The 21,077-nt window shown below is 34.1% G+C and overlaps 1 protein-coding gene across 1 annotated transcript in view; it reads right to left on the bottom strand.

Moving 5' to 3' along the window:
- The window catches only part of LOC108968341 (capon-like protein), a gene marked incomplete in the record, with an annotated part of 280,943 nt that overhangs the window by 241,014 nt on the left and 18,852 nt on the right, over positions 1–21,077 (bottom strand). Inside the window, 1 exon segment of the mRNA XM_018932321.1 lies at positions 9,446–10,027. Coding sequence (XP_018787866.1) covers positions 9,446–9,547 — 102 coding nt within the window.

The raw sequence follows: 21,077 nt of genomic DNA, 5'->3' as shown, positions 1-21,077 counted from the left end.
AAAATGACCCAGAACCAAAAAAAAACCCCATCAAACTAATGTACATTCTTTTTTATTTTTTTTATTTTTTTTTTTTTTTTTTTTTTTTTTTTTTTTGATTACCGTGGGGTTAGTGAGTTTTTAAGTTATTGATATTTCATTAAATAGATCTCATCACGACACTTTTAAAACTCAAACTTAGTTTTACTACTAATTCAAATTGAGTAAGTTTGCAATTCCTATTCATCTCATTAAAACTTGTATAATTGCCACAAGTGGTGTAATTAGGCTTCAAAATAGTCTACAACTTTTCAATATAGTAGTCAACATTAGTAATATATGTTTAGCGCCTTCCTCTCCTCGCATCAATCAGAATTCCTATGATCTAGCATGATATCACCTCTTAATGTCGTTACTATTTTCCAAAATAAAGCAACGAATCGTCAAATTTACCGCCGTCATCAGAAATAGACTTGTGCACCTGATTGCAGTGACTCATCATTCAACTGATCATCAGCATCGACTGATCATCAGCATTTTGTAACGCTTACAAAAAAGCTGGGTTCAAGAAGAGCATGCTTACACCAATGGCTGACAACAACACCATAAAACAATAAAGTGTTACTACAAACACTCATATGAACTTTATCATGTTGAACTAACTGCATAGGGCTGACCATGCCCCACTATGTATACTATCTACTAAAAGTATGTATTCAAAAAAATGCTAATTTACATATATTTATTTACATACGGTTTATGGCATACTTTATGAACCTGTTGCCATTTCCGTTTGAATTTGAAATCGCAATTTCAATCTATTGTATTTGCACAATTTTGCTTTTTATATCGTTGACGCATGGCAAGCTTTCTATATGACATTTTGCCTACATTACTCAATAAAGAAGACAGAATAATTATTATAATCGGCGTGGAGATCTATTAAAGATGATTCATACATTTTCGGAATATTTGAATTCGGACATTAGAATAGCTTTATAATCAGTAGCGATCTTGTTATATATTCCGTTGAAGTTATCCTCCTGTTCGATGGTATATCTGGTATGTAAGACACTATGAGTTTAAGATCCTTTGAAGTGTTATATGAAACTTATTTATTTCGAGAATAAATTCCATGGTTAGAATTTTCATGCACCCCAAAAAAAATTGTAGTAGGTAAGTTTCGAACTCCCAAGGAATCAAAGATAAGAGTACTCCATTTCTAACGAATACAGTTAGTCGAATGAAAGGATTAGTGTTTTTTTTTTTTATGGAAATAGTATTCGTATAATCGTATACCCTTTACAAGGTTATGAACTCACTTTTGAGAAAACTAATTTTCCGTTTATCAGTGCAAGGTGTTTCAATATTTTTAGAGATTTTCCACTTAGGATTTTTTTTAAGATTCCAAAAAAATGTCTAATTTTTCTTGAGTTCATTTAACACTAATTTCTGGCATTCAGAGCAATAAAGTCATAATTTGAAAAACCTCAGCTTTCAACTGGAAGTCTGTCAAAAAATATTTCGATTTTGATTTAAAGAACGACACCGATATTTATTTAAAAAAGGCAATTCTTTCTTCTACGGACTCACAAAGATCGATTCCCACCTCACCTAAATTTTTGAAACAAGCAAAATAATCTAAACTTTTTTGTAGAACATATTAAAACTATGGAGAAACAATTTTTAGCCTGCTAAATGGCAGTGAAAGCAGAACACCAGGAGATGTTGAGCCCGCTTCCTCTGACCGATTCAACTGATGTTCAGCTATACCAAAAACTTCATCAGGATCGGGAAGAACCTCTCCGAGTCGTTCGATACCCCACGAGGATTCAGACAAGGCAATTTTCTATCGACAGAGCGTAATCTAGCAGGTACAATATTCAAGAGTCTACCGCTACTGCTTTCTAAAACTAAATAACCTTTAAAGCCTCTGGTATATTTGAAGGCCTAACCTAAAAACGTATTAATATGCGAAAGAGCTAAATAGACAGTTTAAAAAGCTGTTGAGGCCAAAAAAAAAATTTGCTGCCAAAAATCTTTCACCAATTGTAAATTTAAGAAATTGTACTGGCAATCCTCAAGTTAATACAAAAACGGTTTCGATACGGTCAGGTTAGGCGAGGTGCCACGATATTAACAAGTTTTGCTTATTTTCGAACTTTCTTATGTAATTTCTACTCTATTTTTTAACTACTCTCATCTTTAAGTACCTTCGAGAGCGGGGAATCGAACAACCAAATGGTATAAATCACATACCACCGTAAAGTATGGTCAAAATACTATCCGTTTTAAGCAAGCAAATATGGAGGGAGTAAATCGAAGACGGCATTTAACTTTCTTCGAAATATGATTTGAATTCTTTTATACACATGAGCTTCGGAGTCACCGTTGACCCAGACAATAAAACTGTACTCAAACAATATCACAATACTATCCGTGATGGTAATCAAATATTGTAATGGACCTAACACTCATATAATCTTTACGTATGTATGTATGCATATGTGTTTATCATGAAATGAATCTTTAATGGTTTTTGCAATCTCATTGGTAAACAAATAAAATGGGAGAGGAATAAAAATAAAATGAATGCTGAATACATATTAAAATTTCATAAGAGATTTGCTTAAGCAAAAATAACCATAAAAGTTTGCAAATTATTCGGTTGACCTCATGGCGGAGTACATATGGGTATAAACTTTCAATATTTTTATTTAAAATTTTTTAACAAGAGTCAACAGTGACCTGCAGTGTCTATACAGTACCCCGGTTTGTAAATATGGAGATTAAAGAAATGTTTAAAATATTTGAATTACCATTCGCTATCAGCAAGTAGTTACATTACATGTAAGTATGTACATACACATGTATATATCACTATCTATGTGTATATATATTCCGACATAATAACTTCCTTGCTGTTGCATGAATGAGGAATGTTTATTGGCACTCAACTTTGTGCACACACAATTCATTTGCTCAACTGACCAATTAAGAATATTGCTAGATTGTTGTTGCTGACGTTGCTCTTGTTGTTGTTGCTTAATCGACAATGCGTGTGATTTGGTATTGGTTTCTAATTTGAATTTGATGTATGTATAAAGGCATGTTTGTTGTCTTAAGTGCCTACATACATATGCCGTTTCCTCTCCGGAGTCCAGTGATTCATTTGACACAGCAAAAGCAATCAAAAAATTCCAGCCTCTAGACATTCCAAGACGTAGAAGGTTACACTGCAAATGGAATTCCTGAAAATGCTTAAGTTCTCCATTGCAAAAACAAATTTGAGCAAAATAAATGAAATTGAGACACTTTAATGATATTTACACTCAAACAAGCATGCACACATACACGTATATATACATACATACATATTTGTTACGAGTGCTTGTTTGTTGTTGTTCGAGTCAATTGCTAGCAGATAGCGTGTAAATATTTAATTGCAAAATCATTATTGTATATTTTTGTTGTTTTGTCGTTTGTAGCCGCACTTCACTTTGCTTAGTCAGCTGTGTGTATTACATATACGAATCGGATATTTACTCGTAATTTGTTTGTAATTTATCTATAAATGAGAATGTAAATTTCGAAATATTAGGTTATACGATATTTCGGGATCCCATTCGTAACTGGAAAGTATTATATACATACATATGTACATATGTCTATATTAAATTATCTTCCTTACATATGAGGTTAACTGCAATTCATTTTAGATATAACAATTGAAATTTAAATGAAAATCCTTCATTTAGAACTTATTACCATCAATATTTCATTATAAATGTAAACGAAATCTCCCGGTCTCATATTCATGACTAGATTTGTATTTTTATGCCAAACGAACCTCGAAGAAAGTAATAAAACCTAATCGTCGTTTTGTTTATGCATTGAAAAACATATAAAAAATGGATACACTAACCTAAAATATCTTATCAGAAAGTCGATCCCTAAAACCTGGACATTAGTAATGGTACTTTCATACCTGAAGTGGGAATAAAAATAAGAAAACTGTTTCGAAATATCTTCGAGAGCAACTACTCGCTACTCAGAGTGAGCTTTTGAGGGTAAGAACGTTGGAGAGTTTCCAGAACTACGATTGTCAATATTAGTGATTTGACTAGAAGAGACCACAACAAAATTTTCCAGAAATTTGAAAAATATCTAAATTTCTAAAAAAAAATAAATATCGTTCCAAGAGTATTAAATTTTTTATTTATTTTTTTTTTTTGATATTTTAATTTGAGTTTACCGTTGGAAATTTATTCAAATCCGTTCCTCTTTTAGAAACTATAGACTGAGGCATACGTCGTCATTTTGGATTTTAGCCATGCTCAGTTGGTTTAAAAATATCGAAAGTGGTGCTCGTGTCGTGATAATGTAATGTGAGGTCTTATAGAGAGTACTGACAGCACCGTTAACCAACCAAGCCATCGAATTTTAGTGCTCTATAACTTCTTTCGATTCCACAACATCATAGCCAAAAAACAAGATCAATGATCTTCGACTATAGAAGAATGCATGCTTTGAAATTATTATAATCGGACTAAACACAAGATTTCTATTCGTGATTTAAATGAGTTGAAATATATTGCTCATCGTGGAAATTATGTATGAAGAAGATAAACGCATTTTTAAACACCAGTGTACATTTCTCTATAGTAGATATAAATATATACATAAATATAAAAATAGCATCTTCATGAGATCTGCAAAATCGATCTTAAAAAATTGTAATACTGCTATGAGCAAAAAAAAAGTTCTACCGGAAGAGCCTTCAATATAGTAGCTATTCACGGTTTCCTCGAAGACAACGTTTGAGTTTTCGGAATAGCCAGAAGTCACAAGGAACTAAATCAGGCGAATACGGTGGTGCAGAACGATATTGGTTGAAAATTTGGCGAAAAACTCTCGAAGAATTAACCCGAAGAATTGTCGGTCCATAATTTTGTCCTCTCTTTTTCGACCAAGCGACTTATAATACTCAAATAGTATTCCTTTCTAACAGGTCAAAAGGAGTTCGTACTTAGCCTCACCACACACCCGAAGGAAACTGTCAACATATCATTGATTTTTGACATGCTTTGACGTATTTTTTCTACTTCGACTCCCCTTTGCCACGATATTCGGTTGATTGATAGTCAGTTTATGGGTAGTAAGCATAGATCTAAGACTCATCGCCTATAATAATTTATTTCAAGACATCCTGGCAATCGGAAAGCATTGTGTCAAAGACGTTAAGCCACAAATAATGGTTTGGGCCGCTGTCACCGCAGATGGGCGCGCTACAAATTATTTTCATCGAGCCTGGTGTCAAAGTAAATGCCACATATTATTGGGAAAGTGCATGTGGAAAGCTGCTTTGAAGCGGTGGGCAAACAAACATTTCGGTCGCAAAACATGGACGTTTCAACAAGACCGTCTCACAAAGAGCGAGTGAACCAAGAATGGCTGAAAGACAACGTTCCGAACTACATTACGACCACACAATGGCTCTGGAATTCACCAGATGCGATTCGCATTGGATTCCTATGGATTATTCTCTCTGGGCCATTTTGTAGAGCAAGGTCTGAAGTAAAAAATACACCAGTCTTGAGTTGATGAAAAAATTCATTGTGCGTGAGTGAGCCAAAATACCGGCAAGTCACATTCGGGCAGCTTGCGATTCGTTTTTTGACCGTCTCAAGGCCATAGTTAAGGCAAAAGGTGGTCATATCGAGCAAAAGTGATTTGGTCCTGAATGCGTGATTATTTTCACACATTTTGTACTTTAAAATAAATAAAAATAATTTCCCAAACCGAATTTATAACTTTTTTAATTAGTCAAGTGCCGGACCCTGTAAAACCCCAACGGTTAACTTGCTTTACATTGCAAAAGAACACAAGGCATAGAAGTGAATATTCGGTGCAGAATATAAAAAATATGGGTTTTTGCAGAACTCAGAATTCTAGATGTATTAATATTAATAAGCAAGTAATCTAAAATTCGTCGTTTTCGGTTACAAAAATTTTGAGTAAGCGATCCAAAGCGTTGAAATCTTAATGCCGAACTTCGCGAATCAGGTCTGCAAGCAATACTTTAGAGAAAAAGAACAATGAGGGTCGTAAACACTTATTGCTTAGCTTGAACCTAAAATCTTCGTTTTTTGTTGATGAAATTACTATAACTATTAAGAAAGGATAACCAAATTTTATTCTAGTATTATCAAATGTTTTCCTCAAATCAAATTGCATGCTCTATCTGACTATATCTGATGAAGGAAGCACATGCGATCCTCTATTCCAATCGAAACTTAAAAAAAAATTATTACCAACATTTTATTGTAGAAATATCAGATTTTTTTCTTTACTAAGTGTACCAAGACTTAGACATTGTAACGCTGAGCTTCGATATCCGGCTTTCAATGCTTTAGTGGGTTAATATGACTCATTAGGTGGTAGGTGAAGCCTTTGCGTTCGAAATGTCTAAATTTTAGAAACTACGACTTAAAACTTCGACATTTACTCCGAAAAATTGCTATTTAAAGACAAGATATCAACAATTTATTCTAAAAATGTCAAATTCCTGATTTCAATTGTGTTTTAATGATAATTTAATCTTACAAACTTCTTCGTTAAATTGTTATTTTTTTTTTTTTTCAAACATCGATTTCTGTTAAGTCTCTAATCGTTTGTAAACAAAAAACTCCGACATTATACAATAATATAAAATTTCCGTTACTTCCTTTCAATCGGAATTCGGGTTTTTGTGTTTGCAACATAAAAGAACGAGAACACAGCAACACAACTCACTTCGGCACTTTGAGGAATATTTCCCAATATTCGATGCGATTGTAAAATTAAAACCATTTATGAATGCAAAACAGCAATTAATTATTTATTCAAGCCAAAAACGTTTGAAAATTGTAATGGAAATTCTTCAAATGTTATTACCATTCAATTACAATGGAATATTCGGTGGATTTTCCAATTAACATTCAATTACACTAACCTGAATACCACAACGCTGCATCATCACACCTTGAATAAAGGCTACGATATTGATGCAAGTAAGCCCAAGCAAAGTGAAAAACAACAAAAACAATAAGCATTTTACTAACAATTCTTCTACGGTTTTCGTAAGAATTCGTAATTAGAAAACAAACAGGAGAATATATGCACCCAAACCGAATGCTTCAAGGCACAAATATATGTATATGCATATATACATATAGCATATACTTATATAGCATACACATGTATGTTCTTATGCACTCTTGTACGAACTTGGCTTAGAGTATCATTGGAAATTCATCTATTCTTATTCATTGGCATCTGCATGTGACTAAAGCAAATTAATTGCACAATAACTTTGCATTTAGAATGGTCATAAATGTTGGTAGTAACACATACATATATACATACACACACATATATACATATACACAAATGCATATAACCCATTTATTAGTTTAGATGAATTTTTAATTGCCAGCAATTAAAATTTCAATTTATTTATTAGGCAACACGGTGAACTACTTCTCGGTCAACACTTAGTCGAGTGACAGTTGCAATTTGGTAGTATTACGAATTATATAATTTAAAAGCACATAAACAATGATTGAGTACGCCAGAAGTATTTTGGTTTATTTAGTTGTATGTGACAGGGAAGTGTTACATGAAGTAATTGGCGCTACTACCAACATACTTCCTCATGGCTTCCCGTAACACCAGCGGTAAATAACAGCAAAAATAATTCTTAAAATTTAAACCTGGTGAATATGAGTTTTCGCAAATATAAGTGTTGCCACATTCACTCAAAATTTGATTTTAAATTAATTTTAAAAAATATATTTCTGAGCATATGGTTCAAATATTAGAAATATAATAAGTTTTTAGTAAAGAAAATTGTCCTTATAAAAAATACATAACCTTTCATTAAGCTTATGATATGCATTTTGAGGCACGAGAACTCTACTCTTCTAGCATGAATACTAAGAAGAAGATGGAAACATGAAATAGACCAAACACTGTACAGCAACGAATCGAATAAGCAACTGGTATAAATATCATAAACTAGTATAAACTAGTACCGTATTCTACTAATCTTTATTACCACTTTCATAAGGTATCTACTCTCTACAACTCAGCAACGGATAGAATAATCAACTGGTATAAATATCGTAAACCGGTATGAACTAGGACAGATAAAACTAAAGGAAATTATACCACTTCAATAAGCTACTTAAAACTATCTACAACTTAGAAGCGAATCAAATAATCAACTGGTATAAATATCGTAAACTGGTATAAGCTAGTACAGACAGAATTAAAAGAGGGTATACCACTTCCATAAGGTATCTTAAACTTTTGTAAACTCTCGTAATTTTGATCGGTCAGTTTAAATGACACCTATATGGTGCAACGATCCAAGCCGTTATTTAAAAAAATTGTCAAATAAAACAGTTTTTTGAACAGGTATATCCTGAAGTGGTTCGATATCGACGATTCCGACAACTCAGGAGCTTCTTGGGTGGAAATGAAAAATTCTTAACTCGAATATTAAGAAATAAGTTCCAGTATCTACAAACAGATAGTCTGGCATGGCTTGTTACGCCGATAATTTATCTGTGCTTCCAATAACTCACAAATAATGAAACGTAAATAGCTCTCTTCAATTCCAAAACAGAACCTTGAGAAGTATTGAATCGAACATACAACTTATTAAAATAAATTAAACTGGTATAATAAAATTGAGGTATCTGCATAATTTTATGAAGCTGAAGAATAGAAATTTCAAAAGACTCAAACCCAAATCAATATTGACTACAAATTTAGGAGATGAAAAAACTTAAGTCTCATCTTATCTTTCATCAGCAAGAATACTATGTATTTGGGGTCGCCACGTTACAATACAATGGAGGAAGTATCGATAATGAGGCAGCGGTTGAGATTCGCGTGAAGCGTAGGCATCCTAAAGCATAATAACTCATATTGGACCTAGCAACTGAACTTCATCTGGTATCGTAAAGAACCAAAACTGGTCTATGCGTGACTTATTGGCTTCCTTTATTAACCTAACCTAAGCTAACCGGTCTATATTTGGACATCATCCGAACTCAATAATTACAGATGAGACCATTTCTAAAAATGGAGCTGTCCAACAACATTTTCTTAAATAATTTGGGGGTTCTTTTGCGGTTGGAGATCTATCTGCTGGGGATCCATAAAAGTGTGAGGTTATGTAAAAATATATCTATGAAAATCCAAATTTTTGGCTACTAATTGGTAAAACAGGACTAAAATAACTTCATTTTCGTTCAAAACTCAGTTTTCGTTTTTAGATTTAGGTTATGGTGAATAAATATATTTTTTCTGTACTAATATCGTGGAATACAGGATCACGGTTGATTAGAAATAAGCTACATATGTATATAGTATACATGAAAAACAAACCAAAAATTATGAATTTTTTTCCACTCACCTTAGCTTGAAATGTGATGCCATGGAAAAAGGCCTGCTCGGCATGCAACGGCACACGCAAATCCTGATCGTCCTGCACCAAATCGTACGGTGTCGACGGCATTCTCAAATAGTTTAGTATCACTGATTCAGACCACTTATAGTATCATGAAATTGTTTTCATTTTCTTCTCGCTACGCTTGTGCAATGAGTGCCCGATGTGCCATAAAAAGCCGTTACCACTACTCGAATTTCGCGAACTCATACAAAAACGCACCAAACGAACGAATATAAACACGGAAAGCAAACAAATTAATTGAATAATTTAGCAATACGCGTTGAATTTAAATTTTTAAACTTTTTCACTTGCTTCGCACAGGCGCCCACACGGAGGATACAATTTCAGCCGGTTTCGCTCACTAACAATTTATTTACTATTATTATTTATTATTTTTTTTTTTGAAACACTAAATCACTACGCGGCAAATTGATTTAAATTAAATTGCATTTACGCTCATTAATTAATTCATGAATAGAATTTTGTGCGCTTTCAAAATGGTTTCCAGTGGCAAATATAAAATAGCTATAAGCGCGTGTGGTAAATCTGTAATTGAAAGAGAAAGACAATTAATTATTTATTTTGCCATATAATAGTATAAAAAATATAAAAATATTAAGTCAGTGCAGACATAAACATTTTTGAAATGAAGTAATGACTGTGGCAATTTGTTAAAACAGCTTAAGACGAATTAAGCATAAGCAGTTGCTTTGATTTCTACCGAAAAACCCAAGCATATACCTGAACTTTATTTTAACATAATTTAAATCATGCGATTCTTAGATATTTCTGAAGGTTGAACAAAACCTCGAATCTTAAAAATTTAGTCAGAATAACTCAAATTTTTCTCATTAGTCTAACTCGACTTAAGCGATTTCCGTGAATATTTTGTTTCGGAAGTATTTATGCACATATACCAACCAGGGCGTAACTGTCTAGCTTCGCATGACTATCTAGCCGACACTAGTCATCTCTTGTGAGTCATCGACTGGCTAACTTGACACCTAAACACTTTCGTAAGGCCACACCAAAAGCGGCACGTTTAGCCACTCATTAGCGTAGCATTGGTCGTCTAACTCTGATTCGCATGAAATATGCAAATTAATTACTTTGGTTTCGTTTTTTTTTTTTTTTTGTTTTTTTGGCGACTGAGACTCTGTTGCCTGACGCAAAAGCTTTCTTTCATAAGTATGCAAATTCGTAGAAAATTATATGAACTCTTAGTAGAAAAACTATAAAAGAGATTAAAAAAACTCGAGAGTAAATTTCATAAAACTTGGCATAAATGTTTGAGCTTGACTTGTGAATGAAGGAATGACTTGTGAATGAAGGAATGACTTATTCAAAGCAATACTCATTTTCTTAAACTTAAAATTCCAGAAGACTTTATTTTATTGGCAAAAGACGAGAACGGTACAAATACATCAAAGATCTTGTACTCTTGCAGCCTTCCTTTGATTTCATTTAGGAATGTGTGATCTAAGTCCAAATAAATTTTAAAGTGAATCGAAATTAATGAACACAGGAAACGTCGTTCGGTCGATAATTGGACATAAGTTTCCAATGTTAAGATATCGTCGTAAATCCAATCAAAAAATCAATCAGATAACAATAAAACATCACGTATCAGACGATCTTACATTGTGCAAAAAAATGTGATTAAAGACAAGAGGTTATACTTACGCTATCGCGATCTTACGTGTTAATCATCTCCTCTTGGCAAATGCAAACACTCAGACATATCTCTTTAGAATACTCGAAAGATTTCCGAGTCGCGAACCTAGAGTAAGTTAGGTTAAAAATTCGATAAAAAATGTGTTCCACTTAGACAGCTGAGAACGCTGGTTCATTTGTGAAACCTAAATAATTCTTATTATTGATCGAAAAGACTCTGAAAAATCAGCAAAGCGCTTTGAGCCTGCCTCACATTTCTTAAAGCGCATGATATCAATTCCGGCTATTTCGCCAGGTTGTCTGAACTTATGACTGTCGAGATGTTTTAACCACACTTGCGTTTGCCAAAAATTTTAGCCTTGCCGCATGCACTCCTATTGATCAATGACCAGTAAGAATTCCACGATTGCGGCCAGATGAACTGATAAGCTGAGAGCAAAAAGTTTTAATGGATCTTCTGCGTTCCGCATTAAGCCAGGAAAACCACTCAGTTACATAGGAGTTGGTTGTTAATCACCACCTGCTAAGCTCACGCGAAGTCCAGAGGTACAACGTAAAGATGACAATGTTGACACAACTCGTTCTCAATCCGATGTAATCGGAACAGAGTTGCAATCTCTAGCGAGCTTATAGACTCTTAAGTAACGAGATGAGTCTGACAATAATACGGTTGGATGCTACCGATAGTAAAAACAGAGGCAGTTAAAAATGCCGTTCCCATAACAGTCGGGTTTAAGTACCCCGAGCGGATTCGGATTTTTATCCAGCCAAGGACTGCTAACTCGGCACCATTCCTCCAAATTGCTTTAGGATTGTTTTATGCCGCTACAGCAACAACGAAAACAGAGATAGTTAAATTAACATAGAGCGCACTAGGGCGAGCTCAAAGCTGGTATTTCCGCTGTGAATCCACACTTCACAGAAATAGACTACACTTCGAAACATTACATCTACGGCCACCTTAATAGAAGCTTGAGCGAGAGCTACATTTACATTTGCAGAAAACCTCTACAAGCTTCTCAATTTCGACCGTTTCGTGAAAATGTTCATTGCGCCTAATCTCCGCTGGCTCCTCTAGAGTATGGGAGCAGAGAAAAGGCCAAACATAAGATCTACAGAACAAAAATTATTATTATTATTTATAGATGGAATGCAAACTTATCCAAAACAAGTAAGGAAGGGCTAAGTTCGGGTATCACCGAACATATTATATTCTCGCATAAATAAAGTGATAATCGAGATTTCAGGCGTGGTTGTGAACCGATTTCACCCATATTTGGTACATGTCATCAGGGTGTTAAGAAAATATTATATACCGAATTTCATTGAAATCGGTAGAGTACTTCCTGAGATATGGTTTTTGGTCCATAAGTGGGCGACGCCACGCCCATTTTCAATTTTTGGAAAAAGCCTGGATGCAACTTCTTTCTGACATTTCTTCCGTAAAATTTAGTGTTTCTGACGTTTTATGTTAGTCGGTTAACGCACTTTTAGTGATTTTTAACATAACCTTTGATTGGGAGGTGGGCGTGGTTATTGTCCGACTTCTTCCATTTTTGAACTGTATATGGAAATGCCTAAAAGAAACGACTCTATACAGTTTGGTTGACATAGCTATAGTAGTTTTCGAGATATGTACAAAAAAATTAGTCGGGGCCGGGGCCACGGCCACTTTTCCAAAAAAATTACGTCCAAATATGCCCCTCCATACTGCGATCGTTTGTGCCAAATTTCATTTTAATATCTTTATTTATGGCTTAGTTATGACACTTTATAAGTTTTCGGTTTCCGCCATTTTGTAGGCGTGGCAGTGGGCCGATTTTGCCCATCTTCGAACTTAACCTTCTTATGGAGCCAAGAAATATGTATACCAAGTTTCATCATGATATCTCAATTTTTACTCAAGTTACAGACGGACAGACGGACGGACAGACAGACATCCGGATTTCAACTCTACTCATCACCCTGATCACTTTGGTATATATAACCCTATATCTGAACAAAACTATAATACTCTCTTTAGCAACTTTGTTGCGAGAGTATAAAAACCAACAGAGTTAGATTATTATAAAATTATCTACGGCAAAAGTGATTACCACGTTCACAGCGACTCATTCACACCAAAATACTGATTAATTTCTAGTAAAAGTGCCGACAGTCGTTGTATCTAATACACTGACCAAGAGTTAATGATTTCGTATTTTCGCAAATAAGAAAACAAAAACCAACCCGACAGGGGGCAAGCACCTGCTTCAGGTCAAGCATTTCCTTAATCACCTTTCGCGGCGTATTAACCGCGTCAAAGCATAAACACTTTGCTAATAAGTGACTTCATACGCATAACTCACCCGAAGACGTGGGCAAAGGAGTGACCGGCCGCTGAGTTTGCCGCAAAATTTTGCAAGAACTTACATGTGTACATGATTTTCATACTTATATAGAGTTATACATATGTAATTATTTATATAGATAGTATGTATTATCTTCGCTAAAAATCGCACATCTACAGCTAGGTATTTATCGCAGTCGTTTATCGAAGCTTTTTTATTCAGTCGGAGTTAAGCCCAATTATAATTTGCTTGAGTCACTTAGTTTCCTTGTGAAACTATGGGATGGTCGATGTTGTTGTTTGTTTTATTTTGCATTTTTTTATGTTGTTGGTCTGCGAATGCCCGTGAACCCATAAAATTTTGCACATTCGCGAATTCATTTTGTTTACCGCCTTCTGCTACGCTCTGTTTGCGGCTTTTCGCTTTAAAGTGTCTTTAACTATTTTGACTAGCTCACTTGAATTTCGAATTCGCAATTCTTTTTAGAATCTTTCAGCGCTTTGCTCCTCCTTTTTTTTCCTGTTTAAACTGGTTTATTGTCGTCTCAATCAAAAGTCGAAGCTGGTTTTATCTACTGGCCGATTTTGGTTTTGTTTTTCTGTTAAGATTTTTTCGATCTTTTCCTTATTCGTAATATTCACTCAGCAGCTGTTTCGCAATCAGTTTTTGTGTGTATTAAACAAAGCCGCTTAATTACACTACACCTCCCACAGTCTGGCGTTTAAAGCGAAAAAATTTCATAATATTTTGAAATAAGTTTTCTGTTATTCTGCATCTTTCTTCAGCGCACTGAAAAATTGCTTATTTTATGCGGTGAAAATGTTCGGAGCAGCTGCTGCTGGGGAAACATTCTTATCTGGTGATAAATGACCCCATGGTCACTGTGGCAGCCGTTGAATGAGTTTTTATATAGGATAATGAGTGAATAGGGAGAAAATAGTGAGGGAAGATGGAACTGAAAATGAAATACCATTCTGCTTAAAGTTTTGTTTGTAGTAAAAGAAATATAGTTCATGGGATGAAGTTGTTCGACGAAAAGGTAGCCATGTAACTTCCACGCCCCCTCTAAATACACTGATAATATTTTACGCAAAATTTTTTCATCTCAAAAACATGTCTAGAAGTTTTAGAATTGCTTGCCAAGAACCAATTGTCTAGCGAATGTGGTAATGTTGTTGTTTTAGCGGTAGAAAACATTCCTGAACTAGTTTCAGTGAATGGTGACGACTGTTGTGGGAACGACTAGCTGTGGTGCATACATGCAGAAGACACTAGACTCCTTCTGTCGCCTACTTGAGAAACCAAATATCTATCAAACTAATATTTTACTGACTGGTCTGTAACGAGTTACAGCTTAAGTTCCAGTCAAACCCTGAAACCACTTGCAAACTCAACCTTTCAACTAGTTTTCATAAAATGAAACTTAAACCCATTTTCTTCGAAAAAATTAGATCATCGCACTTTCTCCTTAACTGCAATTCTGCGCTATCAATCCAGAAACTCTTGAATAAATAAGTATCTGCAGCTGCTGCAGGATGACTACCAGAATTCAATTGCTATCGAACTCATTTGTATTTAAGTATAGAAAGTTGATGAAGTTAAACTAATATACCATACTACCAACTACTAGACATATTTTTAGGAAGAAACAAAGAAGCATGTGTAAAATTTACAATAGGTGCTCCGTAAATATTGAAAATATTAAATTTTTGAAAAAGGTGGTAACACTTTCTTTATCTAAAACTCTTTTAGGTGATTTTCAGGTCGTAATAATTAAGTATTATTCATAATTTTAAATAATTAAAAATTTTAAACAAGTGGCAACTCCCCAAAAACTTCAAGTTCAACTGTAAATTTTTTAATCACTTCTATTTTATAACCCCATACTAGTGTTTGAGTCTTACCATTTTGTGTGGCTCAAATTTTTCGGACGATTGGCAACTTTCTCTTATTTCTTTTTGTTTTAAACCCTGGGCTCCTACGATATGGCCATGGATTTCGGAATCGTCAGCCTCTCCTCTTTCGTAATAAAAACTCTGGAGAGACTGATGGACTGAAACATAGAGAGGAGCACGATTTTGACTTGAATCAAACCTCAAACGCCTCATTTTGATTCTTCTGTGCGACAGAGTGATTGAAACGGAATTGAAGTTTTCTCTCCTCTTCTATGGATCCTGGTCGTTAACGACCTGCTTAAAAAACTTGAGAATCATGGCAGCACTGTGCAGACAATGTGGCACTTATGTTCAAAAGTAAGTTCCTGAGTACCGGGTAGAAGTTAACACAAGGGTATCGCAGCGTCGTAACAAATTAGGCAGACGGAGGGACATCGATTGCCTTATACTGCTGTAGAGGAACCAAGGGCAAAAAGATGGAGTATCTTGCCGAAAACGGTCCTCTGACTTTACGACACCATAGTGAAGCCCATTATGTTCTATGGGGTCTTTATGTGGTGGAGGGCTCTAGAAAATACCACACTTGCAAAGAAACTCAAGAGCCTTCAACAGGTGGCGCTTAACGTCATCTTGCTTTTAGTGCCCTTATGCATCGCCGGAAAGTGTATAGCTGCGTAAGTTGCTATTAGACTTAGAGACTTTAGGTTCTTAAAAGATCGTATGCCTGAACACTCGTAAATACTCACACGCTTCGACTTCATATCGTATCAATTCGATCATGGAGTCACCAAACCGAGCTATGGCAACTCCTTCTTTGCCCATATACCGGCGAGGGAGTTGTGGGTGGTAAAAAACCGTTGGAGGAGAGGACAGTGAGCTTTTTACGGAGGTCTTTTATGGTTTGGAGCTCTCCAGCAACTACAGCTTCAGAATTCCTAACGACTAAAGTATTTTCCAAGCTAAGGTTGCAGCCATTAAGGTATCAGTTGATTTATTGTTCCCGAGAACAGCCTTCTTCGGAGAAGTGACCATCTAGTCATATAGAATGGGTCAAGAAGTACCTAACCTTGTTATCGCATCGAGTCTCTTTGTGATAAGACTGAAGAAAGGAACCCTAGAACCGCTATCAATAGAATGGACGCGAGCCGGTGTCCCTATATCTTTTTGTATTCTATTACTATATAGCTGGGTAACGCGGGAGTTTGGACAACGCTGGGCCACCATCGGTGCATACGCTGTTGTAAAAGCTTTTTGTCCCAAGATCGATCGAAAGAGATCTCGTGATCTCTGTCCTATTGGTGTTCATGCTGTAAAATTGGTAATATTACTAGACGCAATCTGCAGTAAAGAACAGATCAAAATACTTTGATTTTGTTGGCGCTTTCTAAAAATACAAAGGTCTAATAAAAGCATCGAAAAGCTAAAAAAAGAATGGTAGAAAAGTAAGCATATAATAATGTTTGTTCAGCAATCCGCAATATTTTTTCCTTGCCCTTAACAGTAGATAATTGTTATTCAAAATTCGAAAAAGCATATCGAGGTTTTAAAGCACAAAGTTTATATAAAACTTCATTTAATAACATTTGGCTGCTTCGATAGACTACACAATTCAATTCAAATCAATAAAAAGTACTCAAATCGAGCAAATATAACCGCAAATTGCAAACTTTCACACTTCAAAGCTTCTATTAAAATTTAAACTAAAATACATATAAAAGTGTATATAAATACAAATACACATTCAAGTATGTATATATGAGTTTACAATGTCATTGTCTGTGCCATCGCCAATTTAAGGACAAAACTTTTGTTGAAAACTGTCGCATACAGGTGTTACTGGAAAATATTTAAACTTTTCCTAATCCCATAGTGACAATATTATACGAGTATAATAACATGTACTTGTCTATGTAGATACAATTGTATGTATTGGAACTTTTGCCATAGCTGCCAAAAGTAGTTGAAAAATCGAATATAAATTCCCATTTAGAAGTATATATATACATATATGTTTGGATGTAAAAAGATGATGAAAGAGATGTAAAATAAACTAAAAAAAATTGATGTTATTAATAAAAAAAAAAACAAAAATAAGAAGATATATATTAAAAAAGCCCTAACACAACATTTTTCTTATAGTTTAAAAAGCAGCTTAAAAATTAGTAAAAATAAAATATTTTTGAAAATTCATTGGTATATGCTAACATACTATATAAATACAAAAATACATGCATTCGTGTAAAAAATGGTGGAGGTAATTGGTAAAACTGGTATATAATTTGTATATAACCGGTATATAACTGGTATATTGGTATAATGACCTGCTCAGTTTTTAAAAAATTGCCACCAAATACATTTTTCTGTCCGAATACAGTCTAACAAAGAGCCGTTATCAAATCGCAATCTAAAACATATTCTAGAACACATACGTTGGAATGTTTAGAAACTGTAAAAGAAAAATCCTTAAAACATAAGCAAGTGTTCGAGAGCAGGAATCAATACTATTATCTCCAGATCTTGAAAAGTATACAGACTTAACTCAAGTAATTTAGAAAACAATTAAATCAGTCTCTGTGAAATATTAAGTTCTCAAATTGGCCACCAAATATTATACCTTTAATTCAGCTCTCTCCAAACTCTGAATAATTAGATTTCCTTCCAGAATACCGGTTTCGTGTCAAAATCGAAAAAATATATATTAGAACACGGATGAAATATTAACAATATCTCCATATACAGACTTGATTCAAGTAATTTGGCATCAAATATTAATTAAACCTTTGAGAAAAAACCCATAAAATATAAACAATTGTTCTACAAAAGGAATCAAACCTAATATTTTCTCCAGATTCTAAAAATAATATAGGGGAGACTCAATCATACTTATAATATATATGTATGTATATTAAACCAACCTTTGAGAAATATAATGTTCTCAAATCGAACTCAAAAATAATGTCTTCTCTATCAAATCTTTGAACAACTAGCTGCCAGTTTAAGCTGAGAACTCGTATTTCCTCACGTTAAAAAACGATTTTATTGCCATGGAAAAAACTCTTTCCATCCAAAAAATAAATGAGATGAATATGTCAAACTCTATGAATACATCACTGTATGCCTATATTTTTGCACACGACTGTATATAGCTACCAACTAGAGTTGTTTCAACGGCATTCTTTTCTCAATTTGCTTGCGCTCACTTCACTGTGTAAGCATCAAACTTTAACTGTTCACTGTGCTCAGCTTCGTTTTATTTATTTTTCCATAAAATTTCTGAAAATTTTTTAATCAAAAGTTTATCGAAACAAACAGAAACGTCAGCTGCATAGCCCTTGCTTAGAATTAATTAATCGTAATTGTTGAAATTTATGGCTCTTCATTGAAATATTTATATTTGTATAGATGTATATGTGTGTATGTAATATATATGTATGCATGTAATAACTATTATTTGGGGCAACACAATTTTTTCATCACGAGTCTTTACGTGCAACATTCCAAAAGTAAGCAGGCAATGACAAAAATACGAACTGAGGGTGGATTTCGAAATGTGGCATGAACGTTATGATATATACACATATGTAAGTACATACATACATATATGTGGGTTTAAAGAATAAATGAAAATTAATTATCAATTATCAGGGAGGGTAATCTTTAGAGTTTAAAGCTAGAAAAATTTAATTGAAGAATTGCTTAAAATGGTTCATTAAAGTTTTCGAATAGAAGTCTACGTGACTGATTTTGTGAAGTTTTTAAAATAAATTGTAATTAACCCGACTCTTAATAGCTTTTGCTTTTAATAATTACTGAAATCACGGTTCGAGTTGTCAACAGACAAAAAGAAAGTGCAAAAGAACATCGATATATAAGATCGGTATGTTAAATCGGTAAAGTTCTGAATTGCTTGCGAAGAAATTTTGAATAAAACGATGATGGAGTGAATTAGGCAACTTTTTATAGACTCCCAGCAGCTCTTAGTTTTAAGAATAAGTGACTTCGACTCATTTTACAACAAAAAGAAACTACATAAGAACATCGAAAGGTTAGAATAGTGTCTTATGTCGTTAAGTGGCTGAAATGCTTGATCCAAACTGCTCCTTTGATTTGTAAAGAGAGTGTTATTATCTAGAACTATAGAACCGTAGGTCGTTTCTATGTTTTTGAGCAAATGGTGTATTTTATGTCGAGCTCTTTCATAGAACATCAAAGTAGCATACAACTTTACAAATATAAAATACTGGCAAACTCAAAGTACTTAAAGTCATCGCTAAATTCCCAGAGATGATATCGAGTAGCAATGTAAAGATACATGGAGTTTTAAGGCATATTAACTGAACAGACAGGCTTGACTAAATCGAATTTTTATGGTCTCAGACGTTTTACGAGTATTCTGCATGTTAGAAACTTCATAGCAAACTGAACATACCCATATTCAAAAGCTATTTGATCGACATTTGCTTATAAAAATCCCGCAGAGTAACTGAATGCCCACTTCAATGAGAAATTTTTATATTTTTCTTCGGTATAAGTTAAAATTTTCGAGTCTTTCTTTACTACAAGTGAAACACTGATTCATAATAAATCATGAAAAAGTTCGGAACGACGGAATTGTAGACTGTTATATACAGAGGTCTGAAAGAATTTTTTCACCAACATTTCCAAGCAAGGTTTAGCTGAAAGATTATGAGTAAGAGATGGAGAGGAGAGGAAGATGAGAGTTATTAACGACACACAATGCTGAAGACTTTCAGTTCCTACAAAGTGCTGGATATTTTAAAGCGAATAAATTTTTTTCTCACACGAAAGAAGTGGAGGCCATTGCCACTCTTGGTTGGACTCAGCTGAAAACGTTTAGCGATTACACTTCAACCAGAAGAAGAAGTTTTTCAAACCTTAAAAGCTGAACGTAAATGCACTTGCAACGAAACCTAATACCTTCGTTTGAACTAACAAGATAGTCTTTATGCTATTGGAACATAAAAGAAAGAATGAGAGAATGCGGTGGAATGACGAAGATAGCGAAGTTCAGCAAAGTTTGTTGCAAAGCTTAACCACACTGCAATACCAAAGAAGAAAATAAGAACAAAACAGTAGTTACCAGGGAATACGAATGATCAACTTGCACACATACACACTCATACATGCACATTCCTCTTATGAACGCTTATATAATTCTTATATACAACTACAATGGCTAGCAATTTAACCAGTGAACCATTAAGTCCTACTCAAGTTTAAGCTTTTGTATTGACCGATGTCGGTTATTCTCTATATTGCTTTTAGTATTGCTATTGTTGTTGTTGTTTTTGTTCTTTTGTTGTCTTCATTCTGTAACTACTTGAATTGCATTGCAGCATAAAAGCGAGAAATGTAATAAAGTAAAACAATTACACAATTGCACTTAAGTCAGCAATAACAACAAAAACAATCATAATAGAGAAAGAATAACAAAAAAACAAAAAAAAAATGAACTTCAAATAAATACCCTTCAACAATACAAAATTTCTCACAAGAACTTCATCCTAATCGGTTAGTTTGTATGACAGCTATATGCTATAATAGTCCGATCTGAACGATATCTTTGGCATTAGTAGCGCTGTCTTGGAGAATAATCTTTGTAAAATTTGATGAAAATAGCTCGTCAAATAAAAAAGTTTCCCATACAATGACTTGATTTTGATTGCTAAGTTTATA

This window comes from Bactrocera latifrons, unplaced genomic scaffold, assembly GCF_001853355.1.
Source record: "Bactrocera latifrons isolate USDA-ARS-PBARC rearing strain unplaced genomic scaffold, ASM185335v1 scaffold_21, whole genome shotgun sequence".
Classification (NCBI taxonomy): domain Eukaryota; kingdom Metazoa; phylum Arthropoda; class Insecta; order Diptera; family Tephritidae; genus Bactrocera; species Bactrocera latifrons.
This window is presented reverse-complemented; position numbering and strand designations above follow the sequence as displayed.